The sequence below is a fragment of the Protopterus annectens genome, chromosome 2.part2 (assembly GCF_019279795.1).
Source record: "Protopterus annectens isolate FY-2018-M chromosome 2.part2, PAN1.0, whole genome shotgun sequence".
Classification (NCBI taxonomy): domain Eukaryota; kingdom Metazoa; phylum Chordata; order Ceratodontiformes; family Protopteridae; genus Protopterus; species Protopterus annectens.
Genome location: NC_056730.1, coordinates 1,122,749,245 through 1,122,770,361, shown reverse-complemented (window position 1 = coordinate 1,122,770,361; position 21,117 = coordinate 1,122,749,245). Strand labels below are relative to the sequence as shown.

Genomic DNA, 21,117 nt, shown 5'->3' with positions numbered 1-21,117 from the left:
TACAATACAAACAAGTGAGGTCCAATTACGTTAAACTCAATTTAGTGCAGCATCATATGCATATCTCACTGATACGAGTGAGAACGGTATTATTCAATACTTTTTATTGCAGTTTGTTCCAAAACTATGAATTAGATCAGCATTAGCTGAAAACCTCGTTAAGTGAGCAAAATGCTACTGTACAATGCATTACAGTGCAATTTGTTCAAAAAAGTATGCTCGGCAGGTCGTACTTTTAAAACAGCCCAAAAGCAGCAATAGGGAAACTGGCCTGAGTTTGCTCAGGTTGCTATGGATGTGTGTTTGGTCGAGCAGGGATAAATGCACAACCAGACTTGGTTATTGTGTGTGCGTGCAATAACTACAGAAAATGTTTGAAATAAAGTCTGATCACATAAAATGTATAAAGTAAGGGAGATTACCGCATTTTTTCACTATGCACTACTTTTTCCCATTAATCAAAGCTATTTGAGTTATCAGAAATATATAAAGTGTTCGCATGTGAGTGCAGTATTACAGTACAGTTATTTCACAAAATACAGCCATTTCAAAGCATATTTTGCAAAGTACAGTATTTCAAAGAGTTTATTGTGCATTTGAATGTTATTACAGGCACACATAGCAGCTTGTTTGTATATAATTACAAGGGCCTTTTTACAGTGTTTGGGCATAATTTGTTGGCATGGGAGATTGACTTCGAAAACCAGGTCCACTTTTGTTTGACAGTAATATTGCAGAGAATTGGACAGTGTTTGAGTAAGAGTACGATATTTTCATACAGGCTGGATTTTTTGATAAAGATGACCGTACAAAGGCATTTATTCTGTTTAATTTAGCTGGGTCAGAAGCCATAGAAAGAGAGCGGTCATTTATGTATGCATCTGCTGTACTTGCAGGAGAGGTGGAAACCGTCTTATAATTGTACCGGCTGAGTCAAGGGAAGACCCCAAGTGCTTAAAACATAAATTTAGAAAAATGTGTTACTCCCAAATGAATATCACACTGGAAAGGCACTTATTTTACATAAGGGATCAAAAGCCTTTTGCAGCATATATAACTGACTTGAGAAACAAGGCTAAAACGTGCAGATTTGGTGATTTAAGGGATGAGTTGATAAAAGACAATGGTGGCCCCATGTGGCCGGAGGGGTGGGCCTGGGTCCCCTTGCTGGGATGGCACCCTCTCCCTCCCCCTCCCATATGGGGAGCCGGTCACCTCCAGGGGTAGCAGAGGGGTGCCCATGCCTCCCGCCACACTGAGACCTCTGCCCTCCCACCGCTGGGAGGAGAGGGGGTACAGATGCCACACCTCTTCCTCTTGCTCTGCCCCTTGCCCTCTCCCTCCCTGCGAGTCGCAGGCTCGGTCCTGCCGGCCTCCACCGGGGCACACGGAGAGAGAGAGGAGTGGGAGTGATTGACGGAGAGGGTCAGGGTGGTGGAGTGAGGAGTTGCCCTGGTACCCAGGGATGGCGCCGTCCCAGGACCCTCAGCGTTAATGATCCTTCTGCAGGTTCACCTCTGGAAACCTTGTTATGACTTTTACTTCCTCTTGATAGTCAAGTTTGATCATCTTCTCGGCACACCGTCGGGGCCGTGACTGACTCCAGTGAGGCCGATCCGAGGACCTCATTAAACCATCCAATTGGTAGAAGCGTTGGGCGGTGTATGAGAAAGATTTTGCTTTGTGACAGTGATTTAACTTTGAATAAGGGCATTGAGATTTGTCAGATATGAGCTCACACAAAAGCACACAAATATGCTTACAAATGACAGATGCCTGCTTCCATTAACTTCTAAGGCCAACGTTGATAGAATGTGGTATGTGGTTAAAAGAAGCAGGCCCAAGCACATGGCAGCAGCTGTAACCCCTGCAACAGTCACTGCTAAACCCCAGAGCTTTCTAGCAAATTCCAGAGTATGCACAGTCTCAGTGAAGCATGAGTGAGTCAGCAAACTCAAAGAATGGGCCCCCACCCAGTTTTACTGCTAACTGTCATAATTGTGGTGGAAATCATGAGCCTAAAAGAGAAAAATCTTTAGCTTTTGGTCAGTAATGTCACAAATGCAATAAGTGGAATAATTTCAAAATGTTTTATAAATCAAAAGTCACACATTCTCTTATTAAAAGAGAACATTCCAAAAAACAAGTTGATCAGTTAGAAAGCTGTGACCCTACTTTTTATGTCGATGGTGTGTCTGTGCTTCATTAAACAGTCAGTGCAGTAGATTTATGGGCAAAGAATGAAGTATTTTATACTGTTCGGTTAAATGGAAGACCCATAGAGCTCAAAGTTGACACAGGTTAAAAGTACGTTGCTATATCTGCATAAACATTTGCTAGAGTATGTGGTGGTGTGAAGCTTGATTTGGCAAAGTGTGCGAAGCTTGTTGCTTATGGTGGTGAAATTCAGACTGAAGGTTCAGTGATGCTTTCATGTTACTCTGCTGGGAGAAGCTACGACTTGTTATTTTATGTGGTCAAAAGGCACGTGCAGTCATTATTAGGGCTCAGAGACAGTTTGAAAATGGGACTGCTTTAATTTAATAAGAAAGTCCATCATGTTAGCTTAAAAGACCACTGTTCTGATTTCGCCCAGTATATTTTCTCTACCTATGCTGATCTTTTCGATGACAAACTAGGCAAGCTTCTAGTTGTGTACTCCATGAAGTTAGACCCAGATGTCAACCCAGTTGTCAGGCCAGCCCAGAAAGTTCCAGTAGCTATGCACAGCAGAGTCAAAGCCGAGCTAGACAAAATGGAGCAGCAAGGTGTGATTTGTCCAGTAGACAAACCTACTGAATGGATATTTTCCATGGTTGGTAGCTCATAAGAAAAGCTCAGATGATATCAGAATATGTATTGATCCATGAGATTTAAACAAAGCACTAAAAAGACCTCATCATCCAATGTGCACAGTCGAAGTTGCAGCTCATATGCCAAATGCCACTGTTTTTTCTGTCTTAGATACAAAGAGTTAATTTTGGCAAATTTTGCTTGATCAAAAATCCTTGTTGCTAACCACATTCAGTACTCTAGCAGGTATAGATTTTTGAGAATGCCATTTGGGATAAATTCTGCCAGTGAAGTCTTTTAGTGTGCAATGGAGCAAATTTTTTTTCTGGATATCCTTGTGCTATTATAGTAGACAATATTCTTGTAGGAAGTAATGATGAAGCTGAGCATGACAGAAACCTCAATAAAGTTCTTTTAAAGAGCTTGTGAAGTTAATCTTAAACTTAATCCTCAGAAGTGCAAATTCAGGTTACGAGAAGTTACTTATGTTGGTCATTTGTTTACCAGTTTAAGCTTATGACCAGACCCTTCTAAGCAAACCGCTGTTCTTGAGATGCCAACTCCAGACAGTGATAAAGCCCTGCAGTGTTTTCTTAGCATGGTTAACTATCTAGGCAAGTTCATTCTAGATTTGAGCCAACTAGCAGCACCGTTCAGAGAGTTAACACGTATAGATGTATCCTGGTCATGGTTGGAACAACACCAGAGAGCATTTGATGTTTGGAAACAGAGAATTGCCAGTCCACCAGTTCTCAGATACTATGATGTTCACAAACCAGTTATTCTTTCCTGTGATGCTTCAAAATTTGGTCTTGATGCAGTCATTTTTCAAGAGGGTCAACATGTTGCCTCTGCATCCAGAACTCTAACCCAAACTGAAATGCAGTATGCTCAGACAGACAAAGAACTTTTGGTAATTGTGTTTGCATGTTCAAAGTTCCATGATTACATTTATGGTCGACCTAGCCAGATCAAAACTGACCATCAACCTCTAATCACTGTTTTGAGAAAGCCTATGCATACAGCTCCAGACAGATTACAATGCATGATGTTGAGATTGCAAAAGTATAATTTCAAGCCTGTCTACACAATAGGCAAACTTCTGTATCTTGCTGATACTTATCCAGATCACCCAGAAATACCATTGAACAGCATGAGAATGAGCAACTTGATTTTGCGGTCATGGAAGTGAGAATTTTTTTTCCCACATGTCTTGATGAGCTTAGACATCATACAGCCACAGATCTGGTTCTCCAGAAGCTCAACCACTTTATCAGTCGAGGATGGCTGTCAAAGCAATGTAGTTTACCACGAGAGGTGCAACCTTATTTTCCTTACAGAGATGAGATTTTGTCTGACAATGGTATCTTCATGAAAGGTCTGAAGGTAATTGTTCTTAAGTCCTTGCAACAAGAGTATATTGCTGCTTACATTGTAGCCACCCAGGAACTGATTCTACCAAAAGAAGGGCGAGAGGACTAGTATTTTGGCCTTCTGTGTCAAAGGATATTGAGAGAGTACTTTCATCATCTTCGGTGTGTAATAGTACAAAGCCACATCAGCAAAAGGAGCCACTTCAGCTAAATCAAATTCCTGAACTACTTTGGTCGACAGTAGCCACTGACATTTTTGAATAGAAAGGTCAACATTACTTGGTGTTAGTAGACTCGTATTCCATTTGGTTTGAGATTGACCTCCTTCCTAATCTAGCGTCCAGTACTGTCATTACTAAGATGAAGCATAATTTTGCATTCCGTGGTAGTTTGCACAAAGTTACTTTTGACAATGGTACGCAGTTTACTAGCCAGCATTTCAAAATATTTGCCAAAGAGTGGGACTTTATTCATGTTACAAGTAGTCCTGAGTACCTGCAGTCAAATGGTTTGGCAGAGCGTGCAATTCAAAGTGTGAAACAGTTACTAGAGAAGTTGAATCAACTCAATAGTAATGTTTTCCTGACTCTTGAATCTCAGAAATGTTCCTTGTGATAAACATCTTGGTTCACCTGCCCAGAGACTTTTGTCAAGACAAATCAGAACTGCATTACCAGTCAGCAGTAGTTTATTGGTTCCAAGTGCTAAGAACAACAGATCAGTGAAAGCCCATAAGTTAAAGAAGAGCCTAGCCCAGAAGTCATATTATGACAAGTCCAGCAAACTGCTCAGTCCATTACTTGGAGAGATCATGAGAATGCAAACATGCAAAGGTTATGATCGGATTGCAGCTGTAAAGAGTATTTGCCCAGAGCTGAGACTGTACATTGTGGAATCACAAGGAGTAGAGTTTAGGCAGAATCAGAAACATTTGATGCTGGTGTTCTAGCCTGTACTGCAGCATTTAGCCTGTGAAAAAGACTCTTCATCTCAAAGTGAGTTGTCTAGCGTTCTATTTCCAGAGGACGTTCCAGTAAATATCCCTGTTCCTCAGATGAATCCCAGAATTCCTGATAAGAGTTGTTCACTGAAGACTGGCCCTGTTGCTAAACTAAGTTCTGATTACTATATCACTAGACCATGTTACAGATACACAGCAACTTGAACATGAACATTGTGTTTGTTTCTAATGTCTGTATTATTGCATATCTTATTCTAATGTCATTTCATTGAGGGCAATCTGTTTAAAAGGGAGGATGTAGATCAGTATGTATGTATGCCTTTAAGAAGCTTTCTAGAGGCTTGCACAAGTGTATAAACACTGAGCACGTGCGAGCCTGACTGCCATTTTGTAGTAAGCTGTTGAGATGCAAGCATGTATGCCTGTATAGTCTGTAAGTTGATCAGTTTGTTTACATTTTGTAATGCTGTTGTCCATCCTGATGTGTTTCTATGTAATAAAGCATATAAATGAACTACCCTGCCTGTTCATCATCTATACTAGAGAGGGACGAGGAACACAAGGCTCCAGAGACACTTTCTCTGATAGATCCTACCAACGCTTCCTGAAAGGAGGCCCAATTGACTATCTCTGGAGGCAATTGGGGGTCATTTATTCCTGCACCAGAGAGCCTGGATAGAGATTACACAAGATTCATGGGTGTAGAGGATTATTTCCAGGTTATGTAATTCCCCTTTCCCTTCCTCCCCCTTAACAGTAAACAAAATTCCCAATATTCCACCTCGTTAGAGAAAAGCAGCAGGAATAGAAATAAAAAAGCTGCTAGAGTAAAGAGTTATCCAAGAGGTACCCCCAGACCAGAAAGAGTCCGGAACTTACTCAAGATTCTTCTTAGTGCCAAGGAAAGCAGGGGACTGGAGACCAATTTTGGATCTCAGCAGTCTGAGCAAGTCAGTTCAGTACACCAAGTTCCGGATGGTGATGGTTCAGTCCATTCTGCACCTTCTGCATAAGGACAACTGGATGTGTGTAGTAGATCTTCAGGATGTATACTATCATATAAAAATGATCAGACAGTCCAGAAGATACCTACATTTTTGGCTGGAAGCCAGTCATCACCAATCCAGAGCTCTGCCCTTTGGTCTCACCAAAGGCCTCAAGGTGTTCAACAAATGCTTGGCAGTAGTGGCAGCTCGAGTGTGACTGCAGGGATTTCTGGTGTTTCTGACTGGCTCATAACCTCTCCAACCAGATATTATCTGATCAAAGCAAGAGATGTACTACTATTATGGTCCCACATGTGAATTAGCATAAATCACAACAAATTTCAACTAGAACAATCTCAAATATTAGAATTTATTGGAGCTTTGTTCCCCATAGCATCCTTGACAGCCTCCCTTCGTTTACCAAGGGTACAGACCATACAATTCAATGTCAAAAAGATCATTTAAAAGTCCTCTGTCTCAGCTAGATTGGTCCTTCAAGCATTGGTGTCAATGTCTGCTGACATAGTTTTGGTTCTGTTAGTGAGATACCAGAGGAGAATTCTTCAGGAGACCCTAGCAACTTAGTGGTCTATTCTTCATTAACCCTTATCCACCCAAATCAAGATAACTCAGGCAAGCAAAAATTACCTCTTTTGGTGGATTTATTTCAATCAGGTAATGCAAAGTCATCACTTTACTCTCCCTTAAAAGGCCATAGTTACCATGGATGCTTCCCACTTTTTGTGAAAGATGGTCCAAGGCACATAGTCCTCCAAAGAATCCAATATGAATATCATTGTCCTAGAAATGACAGCAGTCCTGCTAGTGTTGCAGACCTTCCAAGACACTCTTCCCTCCAGGACCATTGCGATTCAGATGGACTGCATGTCAGTGGTCTGGTACATCAGCAAACAAGGAGGAACCAAATCTTATCCCCTTTGTCAGGAAGCTTTGAGAGTGTGGAAATGGGCTATCTCATCCAGTCAGTTTCTGATAGCAATGCAGATTCCATGGAAATCCAACGTGATAACAAACAAGTTAAGCAGGTCCATTCTAATACCTCACAAGTGGTCACTTGAAAGCGGAGGAAAAGATATTCTGTCAGTGCAGCCAGCCTTGGTACATCTCCCCTCAACAACAAGTGCAGCAAGTTCTTTGCCCTGGTCCCCTACTGGAGGAATCACCAAGAGATGATCTTCTCCATGCTTGACCCCTGGTCTCTTCACTGCCTTTCCCCCAGTACCTCTAATCACAAATTCCTTCAGAAATCATCTCAATTGAAGAGCACAGTCATCCACCTTGCTCCTTATTGGCCTTGTCAGATTTGGTTCCCTTTTCATTGGTCTCATCTGCTTCGCCTACCATGGGTTCTGAATCCAGTTCCAGACCTCCTATCTCATCTGACAGACATGATACACCCGAACATCTTAGGCCTACAATTCACCACATGATTTCTCCCCTTCCGTTGATAGCAAGATATCCCAGACTGTCCTCCCCTGTCCGCTACATTCTTTTATCCTACCACAAAGCTGCAGCTAGAAAATTTTACAGAAGTAAATGGAAAAGGTTTGTTTTCTGGGCACAGCAAAATGACATTGACCCTTTTTCAGTGCCAGTATCTAAAGTTCTTGAGTTTTTAGCTACAATTTTTAATGAAAGTGCTAGTTCTTCAACTATAAAAGTACAACTAGCTGCCATTTCTAATTTTCACATTGGAGTAAATCTGTTAGTTTCTTCCAAACTTTGTAAGGTCTTCATAAGGGGAACATTTCTTCTTAGACCACATTTTAAAAGATTCCACCCCCCACTGGGATTTGAATTTGGTTTTACAGTCTTTGACCCAATCTTCCTGTGAACTGTCAGCCAAGTATGAACTACAGTTTTTAACCTGGAAGTTAGTGGCCATTACATCTGCTAGAAGAGTCTCAGAACTTCAAGCCCTATCTTCTAAGCCTCCTTGTTTGATTTTTCGTAAGGATTGGGTATCCTTACAAACCAAACCCATCCATCCTTTTGAAGATGGTGTCAGAATCCAATATTAATCAGACTATGAACATTCCAGATCTTTTAAACAACACAAAAAGAAAAATCTAGCAAAGCTAGACTTACCACTGTGTGATTCCTTAAACTCTTTTATTAGAGACAACATGGGGTGTATGCAAATTACCCTGTAAGGACATCAAGTTTCAGCTAAATGGCAATTCGGAATGTCCATGACTTTTTCTTTTAAGTCTATTAATGGACAAATTCAGGCCAATAAAGCAAAACCCCACTAGCTGTGGACATGCATGTTTCTCCCTTCTTATGACATCATCAGCATCACAGGTAGTGGAGTTTGGCTTTATTGGCCTGAATTTGTTCATTAATAGACTTAAAAGAAAAAGTCATGGACATTCAGAATTGCCATTTAGCTGAAACATCTGATCTCCTTAAAGGATAATTTGCATATATCCCATGTCGTCTCTAGTACAAGAGGTGTAATGAATGACCACGCAGTGGGAAGTCTAGCTTCGCTAGGTTTTTCTTTTTGTGTTTTTTAACCAATTGGTTTTTCGGTGTGACATTTTTACTCATTGTTTTAGTTTGTTAGTTGGGATATTTTGCAGTCACTGTACAGTTTATGGATATCTGTTGGATACGACAACCCTGTGTTTCCAAATGTTAGTCAAACATTCCACTTGTGCTGTGCTGATGATGCCATAAGAAGGCAGAAACATGCATGTCCACAGCTAGTGGGGTTTGGCTTTATTGGCCTGAATTTGTTCATTGATAGACTTAAAAGAAAAAGTCATGGACATTCAGAATTGCCATTTAGCTGAAACACCTGATGTCCTTAAAGGGTAATTTGCATATATCCCATGTCGCTTCTAATACAAGAGGTTTAAGGAATCACATAGTGGAAAGTTTAGCTTTGCTAGATTTTTCTTTTTGTGTTTTTTAACCAGTTTTTTCTGTGTGACCTTTTTACTCATTGTTTTAGATCTTTCAAACAAAGGAAGAGTGTATGTTGCACCTGTTGGATGTTCACAGACAGTTACATTTTTATCTGCATAGGACAAAAATGTTCACAAAATAAGATCAATTATTTGTCTCCTTTTCGGATTCAAAATTGAACAAACCAGCTACTAAAGTAACCTTAGCCAAATGGCTAACTGATTGTATTTCATTTGTTTAAATTGGGTTTGTCTTTGCAAAACCTCTAAAAGCTCATTCTATCGTGTCTATGGCAACTTCTTCAGTAATTTTATCCAGATCTTCCTTGGGTGATATTTGTGCAGCTGCAGCTTAGGCTAACTCTCATACCTTTATTACTCATTTCAAATTGGATCTGGTCTTGAGGGTAAGAGCAGCCTTCGGCTCAGCGGTGCTCAGGAATATCCTTCCTTAGAGTCCTCCCAGGATTTAGGTAGCTGGAGAGACTGTCCCAACAGCTGAGGAATGAATGAAAATGACAACATCAGATAAAAAAGTTATGTACTCACCATAACTATCCATCTGTGTTGTCCATTTTCATTCTTCCTCAACTTCCCTCCTTGCAACCCCCTACCATTTTGATTTCTGGAAGGATTAGAAGAGGCTAAAGGAACCAGTGTTCCTTTATTTCAGCTCCTGATACTGTTCTTTCAACTGTTTATATTTGTTAAATATTATATAGACTTAAAAGTCAGCAAACAAGATCTGAGGTATGGTAGGTGCCTAGTGCATTATAGATAAGTGAGGAGCATTCCATGAGCTGGAAAAGCGTCCAAGTCAGATCCAAACCCCAACAGTTGAGGAAGAATGAAAATGGGCAACACAAATGGAACATTATGGTGAGTACATCATTTTATTTTATACTAATGTTCATGCCCTCGAAGTATCCAGGTCTACCCTAGAATGTATGGACAGCATTGTATATGCTCTGTGCAAGCACTGGTAATACTGGGCTAATAGCAGTGGGATTATTTGAGGAGTTTTAACTGTTTTGAGCCTAGAATAACACTACAGACTGATAGTACCAGCCGTGTACTTAAAGTACAGGTAGGACTGTCTATTGTAGGTCTGACTACCAGTTTTTTAATGAGACATACCATTCATTTTTTCTTGGATTATCATTCTAGGATGATGGGTAGAATGAGTATGTATAGGATACTATGCTGTACTTTGATGGAGTGTGGTTAAGAATAAATAGTAGAAAAAGTGCCAAGTTTATGGTAAATTATATCCTGATGCTAACCATTAACCATGCTTAGACACGCTTGGATTTAAAGACAAATGATCATAGTTATTTTAGTTGCACTTGAATTGTTTCTTGCATACATTTTTCTATTTTTTTTTTTTTTTTTTTTTTACTTACAGGCGCCATGTTTTCTTCCTGTTGTACTTTCACAGTCATCCTGTAATACAGCGCACAACTCAGGACAGTAGCTGTGAAACCTTGAATCATGTGAATTCTGACACCATAGCCCAAGTGCAAACTCAGGTCATGGATATTGATGGTGTTAGTGAGATGACTAAGCAGGACTACAGCCAGGAAATTAAGCGGCTGAAGCGTGGCCCATGCCAGGAATTGTGTGGCCTTGAAGCAGAACTCAGGTTTATTGAGAAAGTCCTTACAGACTCCAAGAATGCAGAGCAGACTAGGTTTGCCTCTGCCTACAAAAAATGGCTTGATATGGTTTGGAATCATTGACATTGCTGATCTACATGCTGGTGCAGTTGTAACTGGTTGCAACATTTTCACTTAAAACAGAAACCCACGTCTTTCATTTTCAACTGAGAGAGACAGAGAGAGAGAGAGAGAGAGATCAGGTGCACGCACACTGTTACAGATTTGTAAAGGTTGTCAGAAGTCCTTTAATCTGTAATTGAATGATTGCTTCATGTTAATGTCAGATAGTCTTTCTGAAGGAATTATCACCTCCACTAAGTGCATATTGGATACACACGATTATTTACATCTTTCATGGAGCTGAACAGTTTCTGTAGTTTTCTTAGAGATGATGCTTTCCTAATCTCACTTGGCGTACTATTTTCTGAACCATATAGTGGTCTGCATTTTATGACCAGGTTATGTAGCTACTGTAGGATATAGTGTATAACGTCAGTGTTGGTAGTGATAGAGCTGATGCTGAATTTTTTTTTGCAGTCAGATGCACACCTGTGTAAGCATGCTTCTCAGAACTGCAGTGACTGGTCTGTCTGTACTGTGTGTTTACCATATTATCATTGTGTTATCTATGTTAATTTTTTTCTGTACTTGTTTACCACATTATCATTTCATTAGCTATGTTTAATTTCATCTGTACTTGTTAATCACATTATCATTTTGTTAGCTATGTTAAATTTCATCCATTAACCACATTATCATTTTATCTATGTTAAAATTTGTCTGTACTCGTTAACCATCGTTTTATCTATGTTTAAATTTTGTCTGTACTCGTTAACCACATCATCATTTTATCTGTTACATTTTGTCTGTACTCGTTAACCGCATCATCATTTTATCTGTTACATTTTGTCCGTACTCGTTAACCACATCATCATTTTATCTGTTAAATTTTGTCTGTACTCGTTAATCACGTCATCATTATATCTATGTTAAATTTTGTTTGTACTCGTTAACCACATCATTTCATCCATGTTACATTTTGTCTGTACTTGTTAACCACATTATTTTGTCTATGTTAAATTTTGTCTGTACTCGTTAACGACATTTTATCTATGTTAAATTGTGTCTGTACTCGTTAACCACATTATTTTGTCTGTTAAATTTTGTCTGTACTCGTTAACGACATAATTTTATCTATGTTAAATTTTGTCTGTACTCACTGAAGCTGCTCACTGTTAAGCATAGTACTGTACTTGGAGAGACTTAGCTGATCATTTGCACCACCTGACTGACGTGTGACTAAACAACTGTAGATGCTCATTAGATTCAGTTAACGAGTTCTCCTTTGATGAAAAATAGTATTTATTAATTAGTAGCATTTCATGAAGACAAGCCTTAGGTCAGGTTAAAATGTCTGCGTGTATTTTATCAAGATCATACCCCATTCCTCTCAGACATGTCTTTTGGTTTTACAGATTGAAAAACTTGAAATTGAGATAGTGGGGCATTACCAAAAATGTGCCCTATGCTAATTTGAAGTAGTTTGTCTGAAATAAGTTTTATTTTTTTAGCTGGAGCAAGGGACAAGTGAAAGTTTTCACACTTTTTTTTCTTTTTATTCTCATATAAATGTTTTTTACAATATCAGCCTGTCACACTCAGTTTGGCTTTCCTCTACATCATAGCTGGACAGTTTCAGCCTGAGAATTGGACAGTAGATACCATGCAGACACGCGCTCCTTTTTTAGTGTGCATACTGTATTTATTGTCTACAGATCTTTGTACGGAATGTTGCAGCAGAGATCACTGCATTCTCCTCAAGGATGAGATGGTCAACCAGTATGTTCAGCACTCTTCTTCTTTATCAGCCTACCTTTGATTTATTGTGCAGTGAGTAGCAGATCTCCCACCAGGTTAATTTGGGATGTTCTGTCCCATAACCAGGACTGCTTCACAGAAAAGTTAGAATGATTCTGTGCACTAGAAATTGTGGCTGTTTAGAAAGTAACATTTCCAATGTGCTTTATCAGTAGTTTTATGCACTGGTTTATTGTTTAGTAGAAGAGAATTTAAAGATGTCAGAGTGACCATATTCTATACCTTTATACATCAGAGTGATTTTTAATGTTGCACACAATATTTCTATGTTGTCTGTGTTCATTGCTAGGAGTTAGCTTGTAAGGTATCATAATCAACCATACAAACTAACCCATATTTTTTTAGTAGGAAAAAAAACAGAAAGCCTGCCCCTGCCAGGCAGCAGAATCTGAAACAGTCTTTCTTTACCAGCACAGTCATTAGAATTGCAGTGTGTAAGATGCAAACCTAGACTACAATAACCAGGGTTTGTCAGTTTTGTTTATGTAGTAGTAGTGTGCCAAAAAACATCAGACTGCGGTATAGTATATTAACGGTACACCAAAAACCTAAATCCTGTCATGGATATCATCTCTTTTGTCAGATATAGATGCCCATAGTTAAACTTTCATTTATGCTTTGTAATTTATTAATTGCTTTGAAGCTTATACTAAATCACGTTTTGAGTCAAATTCAGTTTTGTGTTGTGAATAGGGCACAATAAGTTAAAACAGTGCCAAATGTTTAATTGATGTGCCCTTTCTTTTGTCTGTATTGTATATGGATGAGCATTGCCTTTAGTTCTCATATTTGACATCCAGAAACATTCACTGACATCCGTTCGCAAACTGTTCAGCTGACTACATTTTGGACAGTTTGCTCGTTTTTGCATTTACCTGAAATTTGTACATTATATTCATGGTACCTGTATGGAAACACTAAGTGTATGATTATCATTTCACCTCTATGACAATAGGTCCTGTGTTAATCCTTAAAAAATAACATCTTAAGTGGTGATTATTTGAATCCTTACCAAAATTAATCCAAGTTTCATATTTCTTCATTGAGTTATAAAATGTGGTATTTTACTTGTACTTCTGAAGATGCCTACTGCTAGTATATTTCAGTTGCACTAAGCTGTAGATGATGCCCGTGAAGTAGGTTCTTTCAGTAGTGATCTCATTTTAAAGGAGAAATTCTGAAATAATAAAGCAGCCATGTCCTTGTAGATCAAATATTTCAGTACTCCGGCTGCTTCTGTAGGATGTTTGATTTTACATATTAAAAAGTTCTGTGAACCTCTTGTAACAGAGCTATGTCCATGCCTCCTTCTAAGGTCACATTGTATAGGAATGCCACTAGGGTGATGTTTTGATTCTTGACTGTGTCTTTTTTGTTTCATGTTGAATGTTGTGTTAAATGTGAGTTATAGAAACAGAATTTAGTCATGTTAGATAGCAATACTGATAGGTCCTGAAAGGATATGAGCTTGATTTTTTGCAGGAAAACTGTTACCCAGAAAAATTGAGGTTTGAATTTTCTAATTTTGCCTTCCCCAAAACAATTTAGTTTTACTTTTATTATCTTAGGTAGCATTTCTTCTGAGGATTTTCTAACAGTAACTGCCATCCCTGTAGTCTACTTCTGGTCCTTTGCTACAGCTTCAGGCACCACAAATTGTGAAGATGAGTACATTTTTTTTTGCGCTTCATAATTTGCCCCCTCCTTCATACTGTGTCTCCATTTGATCTGTTTGTTCCTCTAAAATCTTAACGTCAGAAATTACCAGGAAGGAGAAATGAGAGACAGGTACAGCAGCCTTCATTGCAGGAGAGGTTATTAAATATTTGTGATACTTCTGAAATCCCTCCACCTTCAAGTGGGTGCACCAAGCTGCTGCACGTGTGTATTTTTCTACACCTGTGGTGCTCAGCTGGTGTGTATGCAGTCTTTAGCCAGGTGGGTTCACATCTTGGAATTCCTATGCATTTGGAACACACTTTTGTACCTTTCCCAGGAGGCGCTCTTGTGGCAGGATTTAAACTCACTCCCTCTCTCAAGGATGGGAGGCCTGAAATTAAATGTTTACTGTCATGTTTCACTAGCTGGTTATTCCTTCACCAGGACTGTTAATGAAACCCAAGCTGATTGGGGCACAATTAGGGCTTAATTTCTACTCTGCTGTGTACATAACATAACCTCTCTTAGCAGGAACTGTCTACCAAGCTATACTTGTACAAGAGCTTAGTCTTTATGATCTGAGCTACTTCATATAACAGAGCATAATACAGTGGATATAAAAAATTTACACCTCCCTGTTAAAATGCCAGGTTTTTGTGATATAAAAAAATGAGAACACAATAAATAATTTCAATCCTTTTCCCATCTTTAATGTAGCCTGTAACCTGTACAGTTCAATTGATAAACAAATAAATCTGTTAGGGGAAAAAATATAAAAAATGCAAAATGTACAATACGCTGGTTGCATAAGTGTGCACACCCTTAAACAAATACTTTGTTGTGTGTGCACACCCTTAAACTAATACATTGTTGAAGCACCTTTTGATTTAATTACAGCATTCAGTATTCTTGGGTATACACCTCCCATCAATTAAAGAGACTCTGATTAACCCCAAATAAAGGTTAGCTGTCCTAGTAGGGTTTTCCTGACATTTACTCATTTGCCTGCTACAGCAAAAGCCATGGTTCGCAGAGAGCTTGCAAAGCATCAAAGGGATCTTATTGTTGAAAGGTATCAGTCAGGAGAAGGATACAAAAACATTTCCACAGCATTGGATGTACCACAGAACACAGTGAAGACAGTCATCAAAAAGTGGAGAAAATAGGGGACAACAGTGGTATTGCAAAGAACTGGACATCCCTCCAAAATTAATGAAAATACTGGATTTTTTTCTGGCACTTCAGAGTTGTGTACTGGTAATTGTTGTTTGACTAATTTTTTATCATTGCTGGCTGACTTCAGAGTTGTGCACTGTTATTTTTGCTTCACTGTATAGCTTTTCAGATCTCTGCTGAAGGTGTTGGTTTTCCCATACCCACCCTCCCTATTCCTGTCTCCTCAGTCCCATCTCTTTACCTCATTCTATCTAATAGGCTCCTTCTGCACTTGTTTTTAGTCATTTTTAATTTAAATGAATTTTTTAAACTGTTTGGTCTAACTTTGCTTCATACTCAAGTGTGCTAGCTTGCACGGCATTTGAATTGTTTTTACTGCTGTTTTAGCTACTTTTCTGTATATATATTAAAAAAAATACCTTTCCTGTAACTAGTGTAGTCCAGATTCAGATTTGCTGTATCCAGGACTGTATGTAAGTTTCTGAGCCCCCCAAGCTTTCTGTGTTAGAGGGAAGCCTTCTAGATTATCAGTGGGAGTGGTAAGCACTAGGTAACCTATCTACCACATAAGGAGTGGTTCTGGCCCAGAAATTGTAGTTATTGGCCGTTTGGGCAGTTTTTCTATTTCTCTCAACTTTCTGATTTAAAAGCCCGCATTTGCACTTGTTTCCCCCTTTCCTGTAACTAGTTTAGTCCGGATACAGATTCTTAGTTTTAGCACTTGAATTTGTTTATTCGTGATCAGCACTTGTTCAGAAGTTGTAAGCACTAAATAACCTACTAATTACTACAGCACTCAACCTCCCTCATTACCTAGGGGAAAACATTTTTTTTTACTTACTTTCCTCACTTGCTTAGAGAAAAACAGCTCTTGAACTCACTTTCCTCACTTATCTAGAGGAAAATGGTTTTTTATTCAGGCATGTCCAAGGGTCAGCCCCCAGTGTTCTCTCCTGTCTGTCTGATGAATCTGGGCATCTAGGGGCAATGTAGAAATTGCCTCATGTACACAGACAACCCTCTCCTCCTACCACCCAACACTACAACCTGTGAGAGATGCACTTTTCTAGCCAAAATGGAGGTAAAGCTCTCTCCAGTCAAGACTGAACTTGACAGTCAAGAGGAGAAGGTAAACACTTGAACAACACCACACTCATCATATAGTCTCACTAAATCTACACCACCAAAATCCACACATAGAAACACAAAAACATTTGCGGAGGCTCTCAGTAATAATCTGCTCAAGCAACAGAGACCTCCAAAGCAGAAATGCAAGCAACCTCTACCCCCTAACACAACCCAAATGACACAAAGCCCGCAGACTCAGTGTGCCACTCAACCACAGCCAATAAGGCAAAACAATGTACCCAACACACTAGTCATAGGTGACTCTATAGTCAGGCACACTGATGTCCCACTCACCAGGCTAAACAAGGAGAAGGTTACTGTCAGCTGCCAGGATCCGCCACATAACCCACGCACTCAGGTCACTCCACAACAAGTGCAAATATGACTCTGTCATTGTCCATGTTGGTGTGAACGACCTGAGACGTACCTCCCTGGACTACATAAAAAGAGACATGGAGGAGCTCTCCGATCTTGTAGCCCAAGCAGGTATGACCCTAGCCCTGAGTAGCATTCTGCCATCATCCAGAATGATGCCGCAGTACAAGGACAAAATGACTGACTTCAACAATTGGCTAAGCTTCTGGTGCCATTCTAAAGGGATCCCATATCTGTCTGCCTGGGATGACATGGTCGACAGACCACGATGCTTTGCCAGAGATGGCCTGCACCTGTCACCCCTGGGATTCCGGATACTGGCTAAGGTTCTTGCCGCCCCTATAGTGCCTTTTTTAGGCAAGGTTCAAATGACACACCACCGTAACAAGAACAGGCAAGCAAAAACTGAGGGTGATGCTACTCAGTGCTAGAAGTCTAAATCTCCAAATGCACTCACTCAAGGCACTCCTTAAAATGGAGAACATCGATATCTGTGCAGTGACTGAGAACTGGTTCAAGGCTCCAGAGAGCGCCACTGCACTACCAGGCTATAACTCATACCACACTTTTCGGCCATTTAACCTGGACTGGAACACCAAAGGCAGAGGTGTGTCCATATTCATTAAGGATATCCACACCTCAAGGCTAGTTGCTCAGCATAATGCAGCCGAGGTTATCCAAGTGCAACTAACTCTGGGTAAAACTGCAATCCAAATTGTAGCTTGCTACAGATCACCCACCATGCCCCAGGATTCCCACTCCTCTTTTCTTGATGTACTGGAAAATATTAGGGTTCAACCAAACACCCTAATAATGGGTGATTTCAACTACCCCACCATTAACTGGGAAAACTACTCATGTGCCAACTCCTTCTCTCAACGCTTTCTGGAATTCATAAATTCCAATGCCCTAGATCAACTTATCCACACACCCCCACCAGGGGCAACAATATCCTAGATCTAGTTATTACCAACATGAGTGACCGGGGTTCCACACCTGAAGTCAATGCCTCATTGGTCCAGTCCAACCATAAGCTAATTACCCTAGATATCCACATCCTGCCCCCACCCCCCATTAAGGAAACCATGGTAAAAAATTTCTCCAAAGCCAACTTCATGCTTCTTAAGACAGAAGTGGTGAACTTCATGACACCCATGCAGATGGACAATACAGTTACGACTACTGAATCCTACACAATTGCACTTTATAAGCACTTACATGAGTGCATGGATCGTGCTATCCCAAACAGAACCAAGATGCTATCCTCCAAAAAAAGGAAGCCATTCTGGTGGTCCCCTGCCATAAACAAACTGTACAACAGAAGGACAAAACTGTTACAAAAGAGAGTAAAATCCCATGAGTGGAGGAGCTCCCTGGTCAACCTCAGTAAGAAGCTACGATCCCTGATAAAATCCTCCAAAGCTAGTTACGAAAACAAGATTGCCACTGATTCTAAAGACAACCACAAAGCATTCTATAGCTATGTCAAGAATCTCAATGGCAACACTCAGATCTGCTCTGAGTTACAGCACAATGGCCCTAAATATACAGACCCAACTGATATTGCCAACATCCTGGCAGATAGGTTCAGTGCTAACTTTACCCCTCTCACCCCCTAAAGAGTCCATCTCTATACCGGAAGAATGCAAAGTTCCTGTAATCACGGCTGCATGGGTAAAAACCACACTCTCCAAAGCCAAGAACACAGCATCCAAGGGACTAGACAACATCCCAGGCTGCGTTCTACACGAATTACAGAATGAACTGACACACCACCTAAGTACCATGTTCAATCATAGCCTCACCTTAGGCTTTGTGCCTGCTGAATGGCACACAGCGACGGTTATCCCACTCCACAAGGGGGGAGCCACCACCGACCCCGGGAACTACCGCCCCATTAGCCTGACGAGCCTGGTCTGCAAGGCCATGGAATGTATCATCATGGAACTTATAAACAAAGACATTGGTAATCTCCAAACTCTGGACCCCACCCAGTTCAGGTTTGTAAAATCAGATCATGTCTCCTAAACCTGATAGACTTCTTTGAAGCAGTCACCAAAGCCGTAGACAAGGGTAAGGTGGTTCACACAGCCTATCTAGATCTTGCCAAGGCTTTCAACACCATCCCCCACTCTGGAATTATAGATAAACTCACTAAACTAGGTATAAATCCCTATGTCACAAGATGGTTTGCCAACTGGCTCACTGACAGAACCCACACTGTGAAAGTAGCAGACTACAAATCTGACTTCAGACCAGTGACAAGTGGAGTACCACAGGGTTCAGTCCTGGGTCTTCTGTTTGGTATCTACTTCTCTGAAGTACAGGCTAACACAGAAGTTCTTTGGCTAATGAAGTTCGCAGATGACTGCAAACTAGGAGCCATAATCGAAATTCCTAATGATGTGGACATCCTACAAAAGGGCCTCACTGAGACAGATGCTTGGTGTCAAAGTCATGGCCTCAAGCTCAGTGCCAAAAAGTGCATTGTCATCCCCTTTGGTAAAAACTCTGTACCCATGAACTACAACATAGGCGGTAGTATACTTAACACCGAAAGTGTGATAAGAGACCTTGGGGCACAGGTAGACAATAGTCTCTCCTTTGATAATCACATCGCCACAGTAGTCAGGAAATCCTTCTACGTGGCACACCTCATCACAAAAGGTTTCTTGTCCAGAAAAAGAGGTCATTGTTCCCCTCTACTCATCACTCATTAGACCCATTATAGAGTACAACGCCCCTTTGGTATGTACCTCACAAGACATCTACAACAACTGGAAAGGCCGCAGAAATACCTCACAAAGGGGATTACCGGCCTCAAACAGATGCCCTACGCAGACTGTCTCAAAAAGCTCCTGCTCCATCACATATCGCCTAATCAGAGGTGAGCTCTGCCTAACAGACAAAGCTATGTCAAACCCAGAGCTGTTGGACATGCTCCACTTAAAGAAATCCCAATCCCTCCGAGTTACATGCTCTAGGGACCTAAACCTTGTCACCACAATAAACAGAACATGCAAGAGGGTTAGATTCCTATCCCAGAGGCTTCCCATACTCAGGAATAAACTACCTATCTATATCAAACAAAGCTCCTCATTAGCACCCTTCAAGAAAAATCTTGATGATTGGATGGGAAATAGGAAATTCACCCCGGGGATCACCTCTGTGGCTCTGCTCGACAGTGGCACAGAAAAATAATTTTCTTGGGTGGCAAAAGCCAGGGTACCTTTTTGGCTGGGCTTGTATAGGCCCCAGGGCCGATAGCCTAGTACCTACCTATTAACCTATGAAAACCGGTCCGGGAGGCTGCCAAGAGACCTACAGCAACACTGAAGGAGGAATTTCTGGCAAGTACTGGTTGTGTACTACATGTGACAACGATCTCCCGTATTTTCCATATGTCGGGATTATGGGGTGGGGTTACAAGACAGAAGCCTTTTCTTACACAGAAAAACATCCAGGCCCGGCTAAAATTTGCAAAACAATACATCAGTTCTCCCAAAAGCATGTGGGAAAATGTATTATGGTCTGATGAGACCAAGGTTGAGCTTCTCGGCCACAATTCCAAAAGGTACGTCTAGCAAAAAAAAAAACAACACTTCACTTCACCAAAAGAACACCATCCCCACGGTGAAGCATGGTGGTGGCAGTATCATGCCTTGGGGTTGCTTTTCTTCAGCTTGAACTGGGGCTTTAGTCAAGGTGGAAGGAATTATGAACTGTTCCAAATACCAGTCACTTTTGGCCCAAAACCTTCAGGCATCTGCTAGAAAGCTGAAGATGAAGAGGAATTTCACCTTTCAACATGACAATGACCCCAAGCATACATCCAAATCAGCAAAAGAATGACTTCACCAGAAGAAAATTAAAGTTTTAGAATAGCCCAGCTAGAGCCCAGACCTAAATCTAATAGAAAATCTGTGGGGTGACCTGAAGAGGGCTGTGCACAAGAGATGCCCTCGCAATCTGACACTTTTGCAAGGATGAGTGGGCAAATATTGCCAAGTCAAGATGTGCCATGCTGATAGACTCCTATCTAAGAAGACTGAATGTTGTAATTAAATCAAAAGGTGCTTCAATAAAGTATTAGTTTAAGGGTGTGCACACACAACAAAGTATTAGTTTAAGGGTATCCACACTTATGCAACCAGCATATTGTACATTTTTTTTATATATTTCTTCCCCTAACAGATT

General features: G+C 40.5%; 1 protein-coding gene across 1 annotated transcript in view; it reads left to right on the top strand.

The window, feature by feature from the left end:
* Positions 1 to 13,392, top strand: part of PTAR1 (protein prenyltransferase alpha subunit repeat containing 1) — a 690,645-nt gene extending 677,253 nt beyond the window's left edge. The window contains exon 7 of the mRNA XM_044064362.1: positions 10,452 to 13,392. Within this exon, the coding sequence (XP_043920297.1) occupies positions 10,452 to 10,785 (334 nt within the window). The 3' untranslated portion in view covers positions 10,786 to 13,392. The remainder of the gene's footprint in view (positions 1 to 10,451) is intronic.
* The last annotated feature ends 7,725 nt before the right edge of the window (positions 13,393 to 21,117 follow it).